General features: G+C 34.1%; 1 protein-coding gene across 2 annotated transcripts in view; it reads right to left on the bottom strand.

Moving 5' to 3' along the window:
• The window catches only part of Tmtc2 (Transmembrane O-mannosyltransferase targeting cadherins 2), a 1,074,543-nt gene that overhangs the window by 57,280 nt on the left and 1,000,981 nt on the right, over positions 1 to 16,282 (bottom strand). For both annotated transcript variants that reach the window (XM_072529360.1, XM_072529361.1), the window contains exons 7-8: positions 14,200 to 14,340; positions 6,350 to 6,434 (exon numbers count right to left, since the gene is read on the bottom strand). In XM_072529360.1, coding sequence (XP_072385461.1) covers positions 6,350 to 6,434; positions 14,200 to 14,340 — 226 coding nt within the window. The remainder of the gene's footprint in view (positions 1 to 6,349; positions 6,435 to 14,199; positions 14,341 to 16,282) is intronic.

The raw sequence follows: 16,282 nt of genomic DNA, 5'->3' as shown, positions 1-16,282 counted from the left end.
ATAAATTTGAATAAGAGAATTTAAGAGCATAATAAGTATGCCCATTTTCTTGAGCAGTATATTGTCATTTTCCCTTATAATGGCCGTTTTACATCTGCAGATCCATACAAACAAAATACAGTATGAACCAACAAGTAAAAAAATAAATTTTATAAAAACTGTTCCAGCAGTTGCAGTAAATCTTCGTTTTAAAATCACGAACTACCGCTAACAACTAAATAAAAAGAAAACATACATTTACCACCATATTTTCCAAGTAACATTAAATTCAGTTTTCAACACATCATCCACCACCCTCCGCAGCCAGCCTACGGAAACCTAATTCGCAGGCGTTCGCAGAGAAAATTTAGAGTGTGCCATGGACGGTCCTTCAAATTCTCGCGGTGTAACATGGCGCAGTCGTTTTTTACGGAGATGAAAGCCACCAATTTGCATGAATTTGCAAGTGTAGCACGTGAGGAATCTTCAATTTCTCTTCGGAGATGTTCCAACGTCTCCGAGGGAATGTAGAAGCCGGTTAACAAGAGAATCTGGAGGCCGCAGTCTAGGGACCGGTATTCTGAGACCATCGAGGAGTTATATATATAGAGAGAAGTGACGCAGAAAAATAATGCTTAAATTGACTTAAAAATAAAATCATACGGTTTTATGTAAAAATGTTAAAGTAATTTTACAACTAGCTAAATAACTATCTATCAGATTGAGATATATTTTGTAGCTTCATTATTAATCGAGTAACATTGAATGATTTGTAACATTCTGGTATAATTGTTGTTTTTCTGTGATTCTCAAAATATTTCGAGGTGCTAGATTTAGTGTTTTTCGTCAATAATTTTGCTATAATTTGTTTGATATTTTTCTTATTCAAAAATGAAAAATGGTTTTCTTGTCACAATAAAAAAAAAATAATATTTTAAATAATTTCTATTGTGCAATGGATACACTTACGCTCCATAATGAACTATTTGGATGCGTCTGCTTGAAGGTTAAAACATGCGGTCGTTTCCTAACGCTCTTTTTTTGAAAACGATGCAAAATGAATATTGTTTTGACAGTAATGAAATACCAACTACACAATTTAAAGCAAAACTTGGTACATTTTAGTTGGATGAATTAATTAAAACCGTTGATATTATAAATTATAAATCTGGTAATTATTCAGCAATGAGTTCACTGGAAATGTATTTGGCTGTTTTATAAATTAAACGAAACTGCGTAAAAAAGTAAAACTTTCCGTCTGCAATTTATCCTTGAATTAGCCTCTTATTTTCTTAACGAAATTAAATTGGCTCGCAGTCTTATTTTAATTAATTTTTATTTAAGAAAATATTAAATTCGAAATATAAAAACGCATAATTTCTTTATAAATTAGGCAAGGGATGGATTTATACAAAAAGATATTTAAAATTTTTATTCGGAGGGTCTGTTTTTACGACTTAAGGAAATATGAATGCATTTCGAATGCTTTTTTTACAATGTTTTTCGCCCGATCTACTAAAACTTTATTTGATTAAATTGTTTAGTTTTTAATAGAATTTTGTACATAATAAACTGATTTACCCTCAGCAAAATCAAAAGGAGTACGATTAGTTTAAGCTAATCCAGAAAGAACTCAGACATAATGAAACAAAATATTCCCAATTTCACATTTTCCAATTAATTTTTTTTTAAACTAATCTGAACCAATTAGTAATACAACCTACTGGATATTCTCAGGGCAATACACCTTTAGTTTTAGACTTGATAATCACGAATGAGGAAGAACTGATCAGTGAAATTCAGTATATTTCACCAATAGCTATTTCGAACCATGTAGTTCTTCAGACACAAGCTCAATTGAACATTACTGGTGCAATTAATCAAACATAGTCAAAGAATTTAGTTTTTAAAATCCTTTATAACACTTAGTGTGCATAGTGTAACAAAATGTGCAAACTGTGGCAAAGCCCATACAGTAAATTGCAGGGGTTGTTCAAAGGCACCCAAAATGAAACATTATGCTACACAGCCAGGGAGCAGAAGCATACAGAGTGCATTAGTAACAGAATCTGTCTCGCTACACACAAGCAACTAGGAATACATAACAGCCGAAGGAATTAAAATCCGTGGTCAATTCTAAAACAGCAATCCTTACAGCCAGCCTAATGTTCCGATCTTCAATGAAGACCTGAATGTCATTTTGGATATAGAGAACCTCACCATTATCATTGGAGACCTGAACGCAAGTTCGCCCAACTGGTTCGACAGAACCACAAATCATAACAAGAGATTATTTTGTGGCTATCTCGAAGACAGACAAAACACCATGGTGGTAGGACCCACAGAACCTACATACTTTCATGGTTGAGATAGACTTCCTACAATCCTATTCCTGGACATAGCAATTCTACAAAACGTGGGTCAACAACACGATATACACTCAATGGATGAGGGTGAATCAAATTACAACCCAATTTTATTGATCTTGGGTAAAGTAGAAACAGCTGTTTGGAAACCTACAGGTAAAAACGGACAAGTTGGCCAAACTACAAAAGAATAGTAAGCAATACTATCAACAACAATAATAAACACAAAACAGGAACTAAAACAATGTGTTCTAAACCTAGAAAAAACGATACAAAATGCTATCGAGGCCAGCACCACAGAAAAAGAAACAACAACAGTTAATGGCACATTCAGAGAAATAAGCAACGAGTTAAAAGAACTAATAAAGGAAAAAACAGGAAAAGGAGAAATAACAGAACAAAAAGCCAAGAGGATAAAAGAATTGCTAATAAGCTAAATAGGCAGGTCAAAAAACAACTAGAAGAACATCGAAACAAAAATGGGGACAGCTATATCCAGCAACTAAACTCAAATAAATCTGCGTTCTGGATGCTATCTAAAATACTAAGAAAAGATAAAAAACCAATTCACCCTTACATGGAGAAAATGGAATTGTGTACGCAGAGAAAGACAAAGCGGAAATTTTGTTGAAAAACATGCTAGAAAGAGAATGTAGGAACAACTGTCTTCCCGATAAAGATCTCGACTTCACAGAAGAAGTGAAAAGAAGACACAGGGAAATAAAACGAAAAAGTAGCAACAAAGATATTACTTACACCTCCCCTGAAGAGATCAGATAGTTAGTCAAGTGTACTAACACCAAAAAAGCTCCAGGAATGGACCATATTACGAATAGAGCTCTAAGGAATCTGCCAGCAAAAGCAATAGTATACATAACAAATTTAATCAACCAAATCCTAAGATTAAGACATTTTCCTGGCAGATGGAATGAAATTCACGTAATAATGATCGAAAAACCTGGGGAAAATGACATATTTCCACAGAAAAATTGGCATATATAAGCAAAATTGCTGGAGTGGGTTATACTAGCTAGACTAAAATAAGAATCAGAAGAAATCGGAACCATACCTGAAGCACAGTTCGGATTTAGATCCGAACGCTCATGTGAACTTCAGGTTCTGCGTCTGGCAGAATATATAACAAAAGCGTTCAATGAAAAGAAATATATAGAGCCGCATTTCTAGATATCAGTATAGCATTTCACAGAGTCTGACATGAAGCTTTGCAGCATAAAATGAACCAATATGGTTACAGTGAGGCGATGAAATGTCTTCTCTCGTCATAGTTAGCCGACAGGACGTTCAGAGTTCGGATAGGGCCAATCAGTCCGAAGCTGGATCCATGATGGCTGATGTGCCACATGGAGCGGTGTTGTCGCCATATCTATACACCATTATATACATCGGATACCCCAAACAAACCTAGACTGTTGCTTAGTCTAAAAGGAGACGATACAGTGAGATAGCTGTTAACATTACCAACCCAGATCAAGCAACAAGACACCTTTAAAGGGCACTTAACGGACTACAAGATCGGTGTGTACAGTGAAAGATAGCTGCCAATCCTGAAAAGCAAAGGCCGTCATTGTACAATAAAAGTTAAGGCGGACCAAATGGGGTTCTATCCCTATTCAATAAGTAAATCTAATGGTCAAATCAATCCAAATATCTAGGCGTAGCATTGGACAAAAATCTGAAGTTCACAGAATACGTGAAACAAACGTTCCAGAAAGCTAAAATGATTAGAAGTCAACTCTCCTCATTAATAGGTCGAAAGAGTAAACTGAGATTTTAAACAAAGATTAGGATGGCAAACTGTATAATTTTACCAACACTAACATACGCCTCGACCGCATAAGAACTCACTTGCAATTCAAACAGAAACAAAATACAAATAGTCCAGAACCACATAATCAGAGAGGCTCTGAATATACCTAAGTACGTTTTGTTAAGGTATTTATTTAGAAACTCAAAACAAAAGAGAATACTGAGAACAATAGACGTAAAAGCACAGGTGATTTTCAACAATCTCAGGAACCATCCTAGACTATTAAAATATTTAATAGACTATGACTAAAACTAAAGGACAGTTTACATAGACGGCCCAAACAGCAGCTAGCTGCATAAAGAGAAGACCCAGAAGAATAGTAAAGACATGATAGGCAAGCAGTAATTGAATAAACGCAGTAACAGAAGACCCAAAAAATACCCTATCCTTATATTTTATTTCTTTTATGTAGGTATTTTTATTTTTAATACTTATAACCTTCTGTATTAGCACGCATGCGGCACCAAAAAAATACAAAAAATTAGAGTCAATACTATGTGAAGCAACATAGGCAGAAAACCTGTTAAGATAAAAGGCTTTTCAGGTAGATCAAAAGGACCAAGTTTGCAGAACTTAAGCATCGAAAGCACGTATCTACAAACGTGGGCTCAATGGCCAGACCCTTCTGGCGTTCAGCCGACGAGGAGAACAAAAATTATTTTGCCAATTCGGCGGCTGAGTGACTGAGTACACACAATCCGGGTGGGAAGTCACCGAATTAGGTTGGTGACTCGCTGTCCGAATCACATATTTTGGGACACAAGTTCAAAGTCATGTAAAAATTAACTTCAGTCATTCATAAAGAGAAAAGCTCTTCTAGCTACCCCAAAATCAAGCGGCTTAACCATATAAAGTAAAACAAAGAATGTCCCATTACACAGGGCATTCGAAGTAGCTTTGTCTCAGGATTAACAACGTACAGTACTTACAACATGGCAACGTAAGACTTTACGTTGCCATGTTATCAATTCCTGTTCTAACTTTAACATTCTAGCATATAAGATGGGTTTAACGGGTTTTTCTCCAAGTATTTAGTGGCTCAAAACATGTACATCTAGATAACACTGATGATGAAACATTAACTTTCGATCCCGAAAACGTTCTGTGATGTAGCCCGATAGGGTATTTTAATTATATACCTTTTATTAAGGACTTTTAAATAAATTTTTTGTGATATATGGTATACAGTCATACAGTCAGCTACAGAAACTTAGTTTCCTTGTAGATCTTCTTATTAATTTTGTCCTTTGAGGGGTGATTGATTATAGCTAGGAGGTCAGATAGGTACCACTCCATTACGGAGTGTGACCGGACATGTGAGTCCCATTGTTCCATTGGGACAGATATGTCACTCGGAGCTGGGATTCTACAAAAATTGTTGTGTGTATATGCATAATAAGCTGCAATGATGAGTATCTTCGTAGTTTACGGCGTAAGTAGTTTATTTTTTGTTCTTTTGGTAGTCAATATTATTTCAGCTTCATTTCCTATTCTTCTAGTAACTTCTGCGTTTAATATTCTTTAAATCACAATGCCAATAATCATATATGCATCAGGAATTTCTGACTTACAAGCGCTCACCAAAATTTCTCGAGACACTTTGTCACAGGGTTTCTTAATATTAAAAAACACCATATAAGTGTTTGTTTCATTGTTCCTGTATTTTCCCATCAGCTGCCATATAATGAAAATTGCATCAATTGTTAAGCTGCTCTGCATCAGATATTTCTCTTTTTACACGTATCTGTCTATCGCTTTTCCATTTTTTTTTATTTTTGTTTTGTTCTAATTACATTCATTTATTGCCAAAAACAGGTTTTTGAAAATATTTGTCTTATTTTTAGGGTTACTGGTTCAAAATGGTTGATATAAAATAACTTTACTTTAAATAAGCCTTTATTAATCACTTGTTTTAACATTATTGGAATATTTTTTATTTAAAAACTTTACACCTAAAGCATCCAACACAAACTGGACACGAACGATCCGAATCCGAAAACTAAGCCAAAATAAAATTAATTTTTATACCGTAAGAAGATGCCGCGTGCTTGAATAAGAAAAATTAGCACATATTAGTCTGTTACGGGCGTATACTATTTACTTAATAATTCTAACATTTATGTATTTGTTATAGTTAAAAATACAATACATATTTTTGTTTTAGGTGTAAACTTACCGTAATGATGAAATACACTAGGATCTTCAGGAGCTATTCTTTGAGCTTTTTTAAACCACAGTTCTGCTTCGGCTACTCTACTTATCTGAAATTAAAAGAAACAAATTTTAAGTGGCCTGTTATTAAAATGTAAAATATACATGTATATTTGGTGTTTCCAAAATTAAAAAAAAAATTGTATGGCAACGTCTTCAGAACATGGAAACGTTAGTACTGAAGATCATCACATGAACAAAATTTCAAATCCGCTTGACTAAAGCACTGATAGGAACATGTTAAGTCGAATAGGTATGCAGACGATACCATCCTCTTTGAAGACATTTTAGAAGGTTTACAGACACTAGTAACGCAATAGTGGAGAATCAGTCAAGAATACGGGCTTAATTTTAACATCAAGAAAACAAAGTATATGGTCATCGGTAAGAAGCATATTCCACCTAGTCAATTACTGGTAGATCAGCAACAAATACTCCAAGTGCCCCGTTACTACTAACGACCAACGTTGAGATAAAACAAAGAATTGAAAAAGCCAGGTCAGCATTTGTCAGAATGAGCAAGATATTTAAGAACCACGACCTATCCTTAAAAATGAAAATCCTTTTATTGAGATGCTACGTATTTACAGTGCTGCTCTATGAGGTTAAATCATGGACACTAACCGAGGCATCCATGGGAAAACTCGAGGAGTTTAAGATGTGGTGTTATAGACAGATACTGAGGATCTCCTGGGTGGACCGAATAACAAACATTGAGGTTCTACGTGGGATGGATAAAACATGTGAAATTATATCCACAGTGAAACAGCGCAAGCTAGAATATCTTGGACATATAATGCGAAACGATCATAGATATAACCTACTGCAACTTATATTATAGGAAAAGGTCTACGGAAAGAGGGAACCAGGAAGAAGAAAAATATCTTGGCTCCAGAACTTACGAAAATGGTTTTCCTTGACCATTTCAGGACTGTTTCGAGCTGCGGTCAATAAAGTTAGAATTGCCATGCTAGTAGCCAACATCCGTAACGGATAGGCACCACAAAAAGAAGGTATTATTTCGAAGGATGCCACATGAAATATCACAAAGAATAAAGTATTATGGAGTTTTATGGATTGGTGATTTATCTCTTGCTACTTTGGCCACGCGGGTCTCTCCATTCTGCTTATGTGGTAATTCCATTTTTTTTGCTGTTTAGTGTCCACTCGTTTATATTATGTACGTAATACTTTCTTCTAATATCTTTACTCCTCTTTCGATCTTTCAGTATATTTTGTGAAATTCTTTTCAGTACTCTCATCTCCACTGTTATCAATAGTCTTTGTGTTGTGGTCGAGTCGAGTACTGTTTTTTTCTGATGCATATGCCATTATTGGTCTTACACTGGCTTAATAAACTATTGACTTCATCTTAGTGTTAATATGTTGTTTTCGCCAAAAAGTGTTCTCAATGCATCCTGTCAGTCCGTTTGCTATGGGAGTATTTAGTTGCAGGAGAAAAACCAACAGCCTACAAATTGAAATGAGAACTATTAAATCAATGAGACCTCCAAATACTACTTGGTCCAAATAACATCAAAAGCCGGGATTAACAAATAATTACATTCTAGCATTGGCCAAAATAATTAGCCACTACGAAGTTACACAGATTATTGTAGAATAATAAAATAACAAAAGAAAATAAAAAAAGAATTTATAAAACAAGAATAGAAATTATTGGGTTGTTCGGTTGTTTGGTACCAAACACTGGGAAATAAATCAAAGAAACCAATTGAAAATAAAAACCATGAAAATAACTATTGGAGACTATACTCACGGTTTACTAGACTTCATAGGGAGAGGAAAGAAGATATTGAGGGAGAAATGGAAATTGATCTAGACATAACAGACACAATTAAAGCCAAGAGACTAAACTGGTATGGATACCTGCAAATAACTTTTTTAAAAATCGTCATCAGTATCATTAATCAGCACTGAGTTGTTTATTTTTGAACATAGACCTCCTTCAGATGTTTACATACTTTTCTTTTCTGCAACTTTACTATTCAATGGGTCAAAATTCCTTTCAGGTCATCGGTCCATCGCGTTGGGATCTTTCTGAAATTTGCTTGTTTTCCCGTGATCTCCAGTCAAACAATTTTTTGTCCACCTGTCGTCTTCTATTCTGGAAACATGTCCAGCATATCTCTATTTTTGTCTTAATACGTTCCATAATGTCTTCCACTTTGGTTCGTCTACGAATAACTTCCTTATTTCTCACTATATTTTATATAATATAATAGGCGAGTCTTCTATAGCTGGCGCCGTTTTTCAAATCGTAATTTTCAGCGGTTTCTGTTGAAGCAATCCTCACTTTTTAATTCTCTGGCGGTCATTGCATCTTTGACATCTTTTTTCCATGACCGTCTTGGTCTACCTTGTTTTCTTCTAGTATGCTGAGTCCATTTTTCCATCTTTTTTTGCCATCTACTTTCAGGCATTTTCTGCAGGTGTCCATACCAGTTTAGTATTTTGGCTTCGATAGTATCTATTATGTCTAGGTCAACTTCCATTTCTCTCCTAATACCTGCGTTCCTTACCCTATCAAGTCTAGTATGCCGGCAAAATCGTCTCCAATAGTCCATTTCCATTGCCTTAATTTTTGATTTCTTTTTTGACTGATTTCCGAAAGTTCTTCGCCGTATAACCCAACTCTTTCTAATATTGTTTTATAAATTCTTTTTTTATTTTCTTTTGTTATTTTATTATTCCACAATAGTCCGTGTAGCTGTCTAGTGGCTGATCTTGCTTGGCCAATCCTAGAATTTATTTCTTCGTTGCTCCCTACTTTTGACGTTATTTAAACACCCAAGTATTTGAAGGTTTCAATTTATTTTATTGTTCCCATTTCAATCTGTAGATATTCTAATTTATTTCCTGTAACTAAATACTCGGTTTTTTTGTATATTAACTTTAATACCCCACTTGATGTACTCCTCCTCCAGTTTTCTAAGCATAGTCTATATTGCACTCGTTTTCAGCTAGAATGGCATGGTCGTCAGCAAAGTGTATCGTGTACAATCTCTCGTCCTGGATTGGAATGCCCATATTGAAGCATTTTCTTCTCCATAATGAGAGCGCCCCATTTAGATATATTTTAAAGAGTGTAGGTGCTATGCAGCAGCCTTGCTTTAGACCCTTACTAATAGGAAGTTCTCTAGTTAATTTGTTTTCAGTTTTAATTTTTATCGTCATATTTTTGTAAAGATGTTATACTGCTTTTTTTTATTAATTCCTTGCTTTTCTATTGCTATCCAGAGCATTGAAAGTCGTACTCTATCGTATGCCTTTGTCAGATCTATAAAGAGTACATAAGTTGAAAGGTTGTGGGTTAATCTTTTGTTAATAACTGTTTTAGAGAAAATATGCTGTCTATACAGGATCTGCCTGCACGAAATCCATTTTGTTCTTCAACATATGTCATCTCTTGTTCAATTGTATTTTTTATTATTTTTCCGTAGAGTCTTGAAAGCAAATTTATGACACTCAGCCCTCTGTAGTTTGAAAAATTCTTTCTATCTCATTTTTTGTATATGTTGTTATTATGTACTTTTATCCACTTCGGTGGTAAGTCATGTTCTTTATAGAATAAGGTGAAGCTAAATCCCAGTAATTCTCGCAATACTTGTGCGCTGTGTTTTAATAATTCATTCGGTATACCTTGTGATCCACATGTTTTTGGAGTGTTTAGACTTTGTATTGCATCTTCGACTTCCTGTACTGTTATTTCATCGTCTTCATCGTATTCCACTTCATATGTTGTTGTAATGGTGTGATTGAATTGCGCTCTTGTTGTAAGTTGTAAGTAATGTTCGTTCCAAGATCTTTCTTTTATTAAATCTATTCTACTCACTTCTTTTCTGTTTGTTCTCAGGTTTTTTACCGTTTTCCATGCTTCTCTTGATCTTGTTGACCATATATATATATTTGTTGAGCTCTTCGAATTTACTTTCCCAGGCAGCATTTTTTGCTTTAGTTACTAGATTTCTTACTTCTCTGTTTGATCTTGCGTATATTCGTCCATCAATGGGGTCGTTTATTTGCAGCCACTTCGGATGTGCTAGTTTCTTGTTGTGTACTGTATTATCGATGTCATTTGTCCACCACAATGGAGTATCCTTTTTGTTCCTTTCGTTCGTATCTAGTGCTTCATAAGCTGCTTCATTGAATTTATTTATTATCTTTTGGTAGGTATTTTGTGCGGAAGAGTAGATCAGGTTTGTTAATTTTTGGCTAAGCCGTAACTTAGATTTAAATGATGTTGAGTTGTTTTGCATTGCATCAATATTGTATTTGGGTAGATTTGTTTCCAGTGGTTTTGATTATGCTGGTTGGTTATCATCTCGATGTAGTAGTTATGGTCGATACGGTAGGTAATATTTTGATCTTACCTTATTGTGGTCAGTTCCGCACTCCGGTCCTCTTCACACTCTTACGTTTTCGACTTGTATGTGTGTTTCTTGTTTTGTGATAACGTAATCTATAATTGACTTCGTGTTTGTCATTGGTTGGAACCAGGTATACTTATGTATATTTTTATGATGGTAGAATCCGTATAGAATTTTTAGAGAGGGCTGTTCACAGAATTGTAATAAATGTCTCCCATTTTTATTTATGTTGGCATCTCCGTATTTATCTACCACTTTGTCAATTGTTTTTTTTTCTTTCCAAGCAACAAAATCTCCCAAAAGTACAATTTCTTTGTGGCTATTTACATTTTCAATAAGTTCTGATAAGGATTCGTAGAATATTTGTTTATCTGTTTTTGATGCACTTTCTAATAGCGCATATTATCCAATGATCTCGGGATCTTACCCTTTTTACATAAAATATATTACTATTTACTATAATATTTCTCTCATTGATTTTTTCCCAGCTTTTCAGGATTCCTTTTAAGTCTTTTTTGTCAATATTAATACCCCTGCTTGTGCTTTCTTGTTCTTCTCTACTCCACTATAAACATAAAAATAAAACCTACTATGTCTTCGCTACCTTGGCCTTTTTTCTTTGTTTCGGTAAGAACTGTGATTATTTGTGATTTTTTTTACTTCTGCTATGATTTCGTCTGACTGTTCTCCTTCTCTTCTTAACATGCCATATACCAAAGTGCGTAGGCGACTATCTTATTACTAGAATTTTGTTCTTGGCGGCGTGACACAGCTCGCCTGTATTGTGTATTTCTGTCCATTCTTTAATATTCCTTAACCAGGATAATTGTTTGCGGCTAGCTCCTCTCCTACCTTCGATCTTCCCTTGTAGGATTAACTGTGGTATTTCATATTTTGCTCCTCTCAATATGTGCCCAAGGTAACCAATCTTGCGTTTTTTAATTAATTCAAAGAGTTCTCTTTCCACGCCGGCTCTTTCAAGGAAGTCAGCGTTTCGAACTCTATCCATCCAAGGTATGCGCATCGTTCTTCTCAATGACCACATTTCAAATGTTTCAACTGTTCTTCACCCTTGGATATTTCATGTATTTATATTCAAAGTCCTTGTTCGTTTGTTACGTCGTCTTCGTTTTGATTTCGTCTGCGCCCCGAGGCTAGATTTTAGAATTTTTTGCAGTGGGTTTTTTTACAGATAAAGAGAAGCAGGCTCTACGCCCCAGCCCCCTACCAGGAGGACCAGGATTTTCTGTCAGGGTTTTCTCCCTTAGTCAAAAGTATGTAGTACAAGCAAATATAGTGACCCATCTGCCCTCGAGAACCTAATAGCCATTTAGGGTCGGAAGAAACAAGAGTTGAACAAGAGAGGCTGATAGGAAAGTGATAGAGTGAAATGTGAAGATCCGCCAGGTGCGTTTCATAAGCGTATGAGTAATAATGCACTTTGTGTTTTCGCTCATACCTCGTGATGTTGCATGCCATAGCATGTAGTATAGGGTCAGTTTTACAATGTAAACACCCCAACTTCATGGCCTGATCGCAGTCTATTTTTCAAGCCTATTTCAAGCAATCATATCTCCACTTTACCATATATTCTCAACTCTTTTGCTGATTTTTTTGTAAAAGTAAGCCTTTCTGCTCAATATGTGAGGACTGGCAAAATGCACTGGTTAAAAGCTTTTTTAAAGGGATTGGTATATTTGTTTTAAACACGTCTATCATTTTTTTAAATACAGCCCAACCTAAAATTACTCCTTTAAGTAGATCACATGTATGTTGGTCTCTGTTAATAATATTTCGTGATCGTTTCACAACTTCTATGATCGATTTCTTGATTTTTATTAGTTAAGTCAGTTTTCCCATAGCTTATCTTTAAACTGACTCTCTGCGTTACTTGCTGCAGTTGTTGTAGCATAACTCTGGCTTTAAAATAGATCTTAACATCTAATAGATCTATTTCTGACTCTAAATAGATTTGGCGACAAATTATCTTCCTGTCGCGCCCTTTGTTAATTTTAGTGCCTCAAAATGATACAAAAAAAAATAGAAAAATGGACTCCTTCTACCAAAAGAAAACGAGGTAAACTAAGACAGTCTGGGAGAGAAGATGTCGAAAATGCAATGAAGGCCAGAAATTTAAGGACTGAAGATAGCTTCGACAAAAAACGCTGGAAATAAGGATGCAATAAACGGCGAAATCCATTTATGTAGTGAAATATTTTTTTCACATTTTATTACGTTCTTTCCTTTATATAAACAACGTTTATTTATGTAAATGAAACAATAATAAAGTTTGCCCAAAAGCTTCAAGTACGTATCTCTAGCAAAATGTAAAACGCAACCAATTTCTTAGGCATATTTGCTGAATGTGTTATGTAATACCGTTTATATAATCTTAATCGTATTCCAGTGAAATCGTCTAAAATATCCAGCGGTGTATTGTGGCAGCAATGCGCATAAAATTTCATTAGAATCTATGCGTCCTCGCCACTGTTTATCTAATCCATTAGAGTCTTCATGAATGCGAATTCTACCCCTTTTGTCAACATACTGGAAGGTCGGCGACGTCATCGAGGAAATTAAATGGAGACAAATAATACACCATTTCCATTTCCATGATGAACTACACAAATATTGATTTTGCAGGAATTATGATTTTATAAATATGGTTTTATTACCAAATGGATTACTGGAATTACAATTTTGTCTAGATATTAGAAAGGGCTATGAATATAAAATAGACTTAATGGCTAGAAATACCTTGTAAATGGTAGTAAAAATATATCTGGAGATATATAAGATTTTGTAATAATAATCGTATTTTAATGAATCTATACAAAAATTCAGTCTCCTTTATTGCGAAAAAGTTTAATTGATTCCGAATATACTGGATATATAAAAAACTTCCGTACCGTATTTCTTTCTAATTCAATATTTTACCTTTATTTAAAATGTGATTTTAGATAAGTAAGAATAATAAATGAACTAAAATTAATTAAACGACTTTGATACTAAATGCTTAAGAACATAAGAAGAAAAACTAGCACTATAAAGAGAATCTTGCTATACTACCAGTTTTGGTGTTCTGGTGTTCTACTCTAATATTTATATACTCTCGAGTCATTATTTAAAAATGATTTAGTAGCCTCGCAGTAGTCAATATTTTACTTTGAATTTTACCATATTTAACGTAAAAATAAAAAATAAAATTTGAAGTATTACCAGCAAGTTAACTAAAACTCAAAATATGTAAATAATTTAGTAATTTAAGAACGTTGACCCTTATTATTCTCATAAACAGAAAAAAATAGTCACTCTAATTCATTCTTTATGTTACTGCCTCTCAAACTCATAAATCTACGTTTTCCCCACCAAAACAAGAGACACACACATACAAACAGGCTCATATATTTAAACACTTGATGCTTACATTTTTGGCTAGCAGCTTCCCGTAGGTGATATGGGCTGGAACGTGGTCGGGCTGGGCGTGTAGAGCTGCTATGTACCATCTCTCGGCCTCTTCGTCCTGTTCTAGTCGAGCCAAGGTTTCCCCCAACACGTTGAACACGCTCTGAAACAATGGGAGGCCATGCCGTTAATCATAAAGTCACTACGCTGCGTGCATGTACAGTGTGAAGTAGAAAAAGAAATCAAAACAGATACGAGAAGTATAAAATAAAGTTTATGATTTTTTAGTTAGAACGGTATTGGACATATAGATAATATATATATATATATATATATATATATATATATATATATATATATATATATATAAGAATTACTGGATATTAGTGACTGTCAATATAAACAAACAACACAGTTTATTAGGGTTGCAGTCAGAAAATTGGCCGGGATGTTAATGAAACACTCTTATGACTTTTTGTCTAGCTTTCGGAATGGTTTTATTCCTTTTTCAAGACACTGTAATAAAAAAAAAAGTGTAAATATTTATAAAATATCACAAATCTTCAGTGCAACTTACTAGTCGTTGAGATTATTTATAAAAGCATAGACACTCAACATTAATAACACACACATAAAATATAAAATAGTGGACAAAATACATTTTAAAATTCTTTAAAATTTAGGTACAAGTAGTAAAAATTTTGTTGTCATCTTTTACTAGTGTGTTTTAACTCTCGCACATAGAGAACAAAAAGAAAAGATCCTATGATTAAAAGTAATTAGGTGTACTTAATATCATATTTCTTTTTAAGAAATACTAGAGGCCCATCTTAGGTGATTTTAATTTTTAAACCTGTCTTAATGGTATGCAACATGTGATGCATACAACTGTAATTTGTGTGGGTACGGGTACAGGTCGATATTAATTTTATTTTGGATATTTTTCCAGTAAGTAACAATAAATGTTGCTCAGTTTATCTATGTCTGACTTTTTATTGATGCAAGATGTACTCGATTTTATGGAACACATTTCCAAGAAAACACGTTTTGTATGGTTCTTCTCCTTTGCCAAAATACAGGAATCCTCGAAATTAAATTCATGTTTCAACGTTAATGCATGTTCTGTCAATGCACATGCAATTTATTTTTTTGGTTTTTATATCGCTACGATGTGAGATCACCCTACTGTGAAAATTACGAGATGATTCTCCTATATATATATTTTGTTACAATTATTACACGGTATAGAATAAACAACATTCGATGACTCCTGTATTGTGAAAGGATCTTTTGTTTTTGTGTTTAACTTCGATACCGTTTTCACATTTTTGGTTGTAATTTTTAAATCACTAACATTTTTGAAGATGTTCATTAGCTTCGGTGTTACACTATTTTATATTTTATGTGTGTGTTATTAATGTTGAGTGTCTATGCTTTTATAAATAATCTCAACGACTAGTAAGTTGCACTGAAGATTTCTGATATTTTATAAATATTTACACTTTTTTTCTTATTACAGTGTCTTGAAAAAGGAATAAAACCATTCCGAAAGCTAGACAAAAAGTCATAAGAGTGTTTCATTAACATCCCTGCCAATTTTCTGACTGCAACCCTAATAAACTGTGTTGTTTGTATATATATATATATATATATATATATATATATATATATATATATATATATATATATATATATATATATGTTCATAGTAGGGAGTACGACCGTTATCGTTATCGGCCAATCGGTCAACAATTATGTTTTTGATACACTGTTGCCAACTCTACATAAAATATTGTAGTTGGTGCTTTGTAGCTTCATACTGTTTATAGTCTTTAAAATAATTAAGTTGTCCAAAAGTACAAACGTCTAGAGGTACACGTCCTTTCCTTTTCAGAAGGCCGATACCTACAACTGTGGCGCCATTTAGAGTAGTCACCAACTAATGCAATGCACAAAAACGAGATAAAAATGCAACGACATAATTTTAACAAATGATAGAAGTATCTATGTGGCCGATAATTAGAAGGATTTAAGTTGTTCGTATTCCAGACTTGGAAAGTAAGTATCTCATTAATTGTCTTCAGTAGGCTAAAGCTATCGTATTT

Source organism: Diabrotica undecimpunctata, chromosome 4 (genome assembly GCF_040954645.1).
Source record: "Diabrotica undecimpunctata isolate CICGRU chromosome 4, icDiaUnde3, whole genome shotgun sequence".
NCBI lineage: Eukaryota > Metazoa > Arthropoda > Insecta > Coleoptera > Chrysomelidae > Diabrotica > Diabrotica undecimpunctata.
This window is presented reverse-complemented; position numbering and strand designations above follow the sequence as displayed.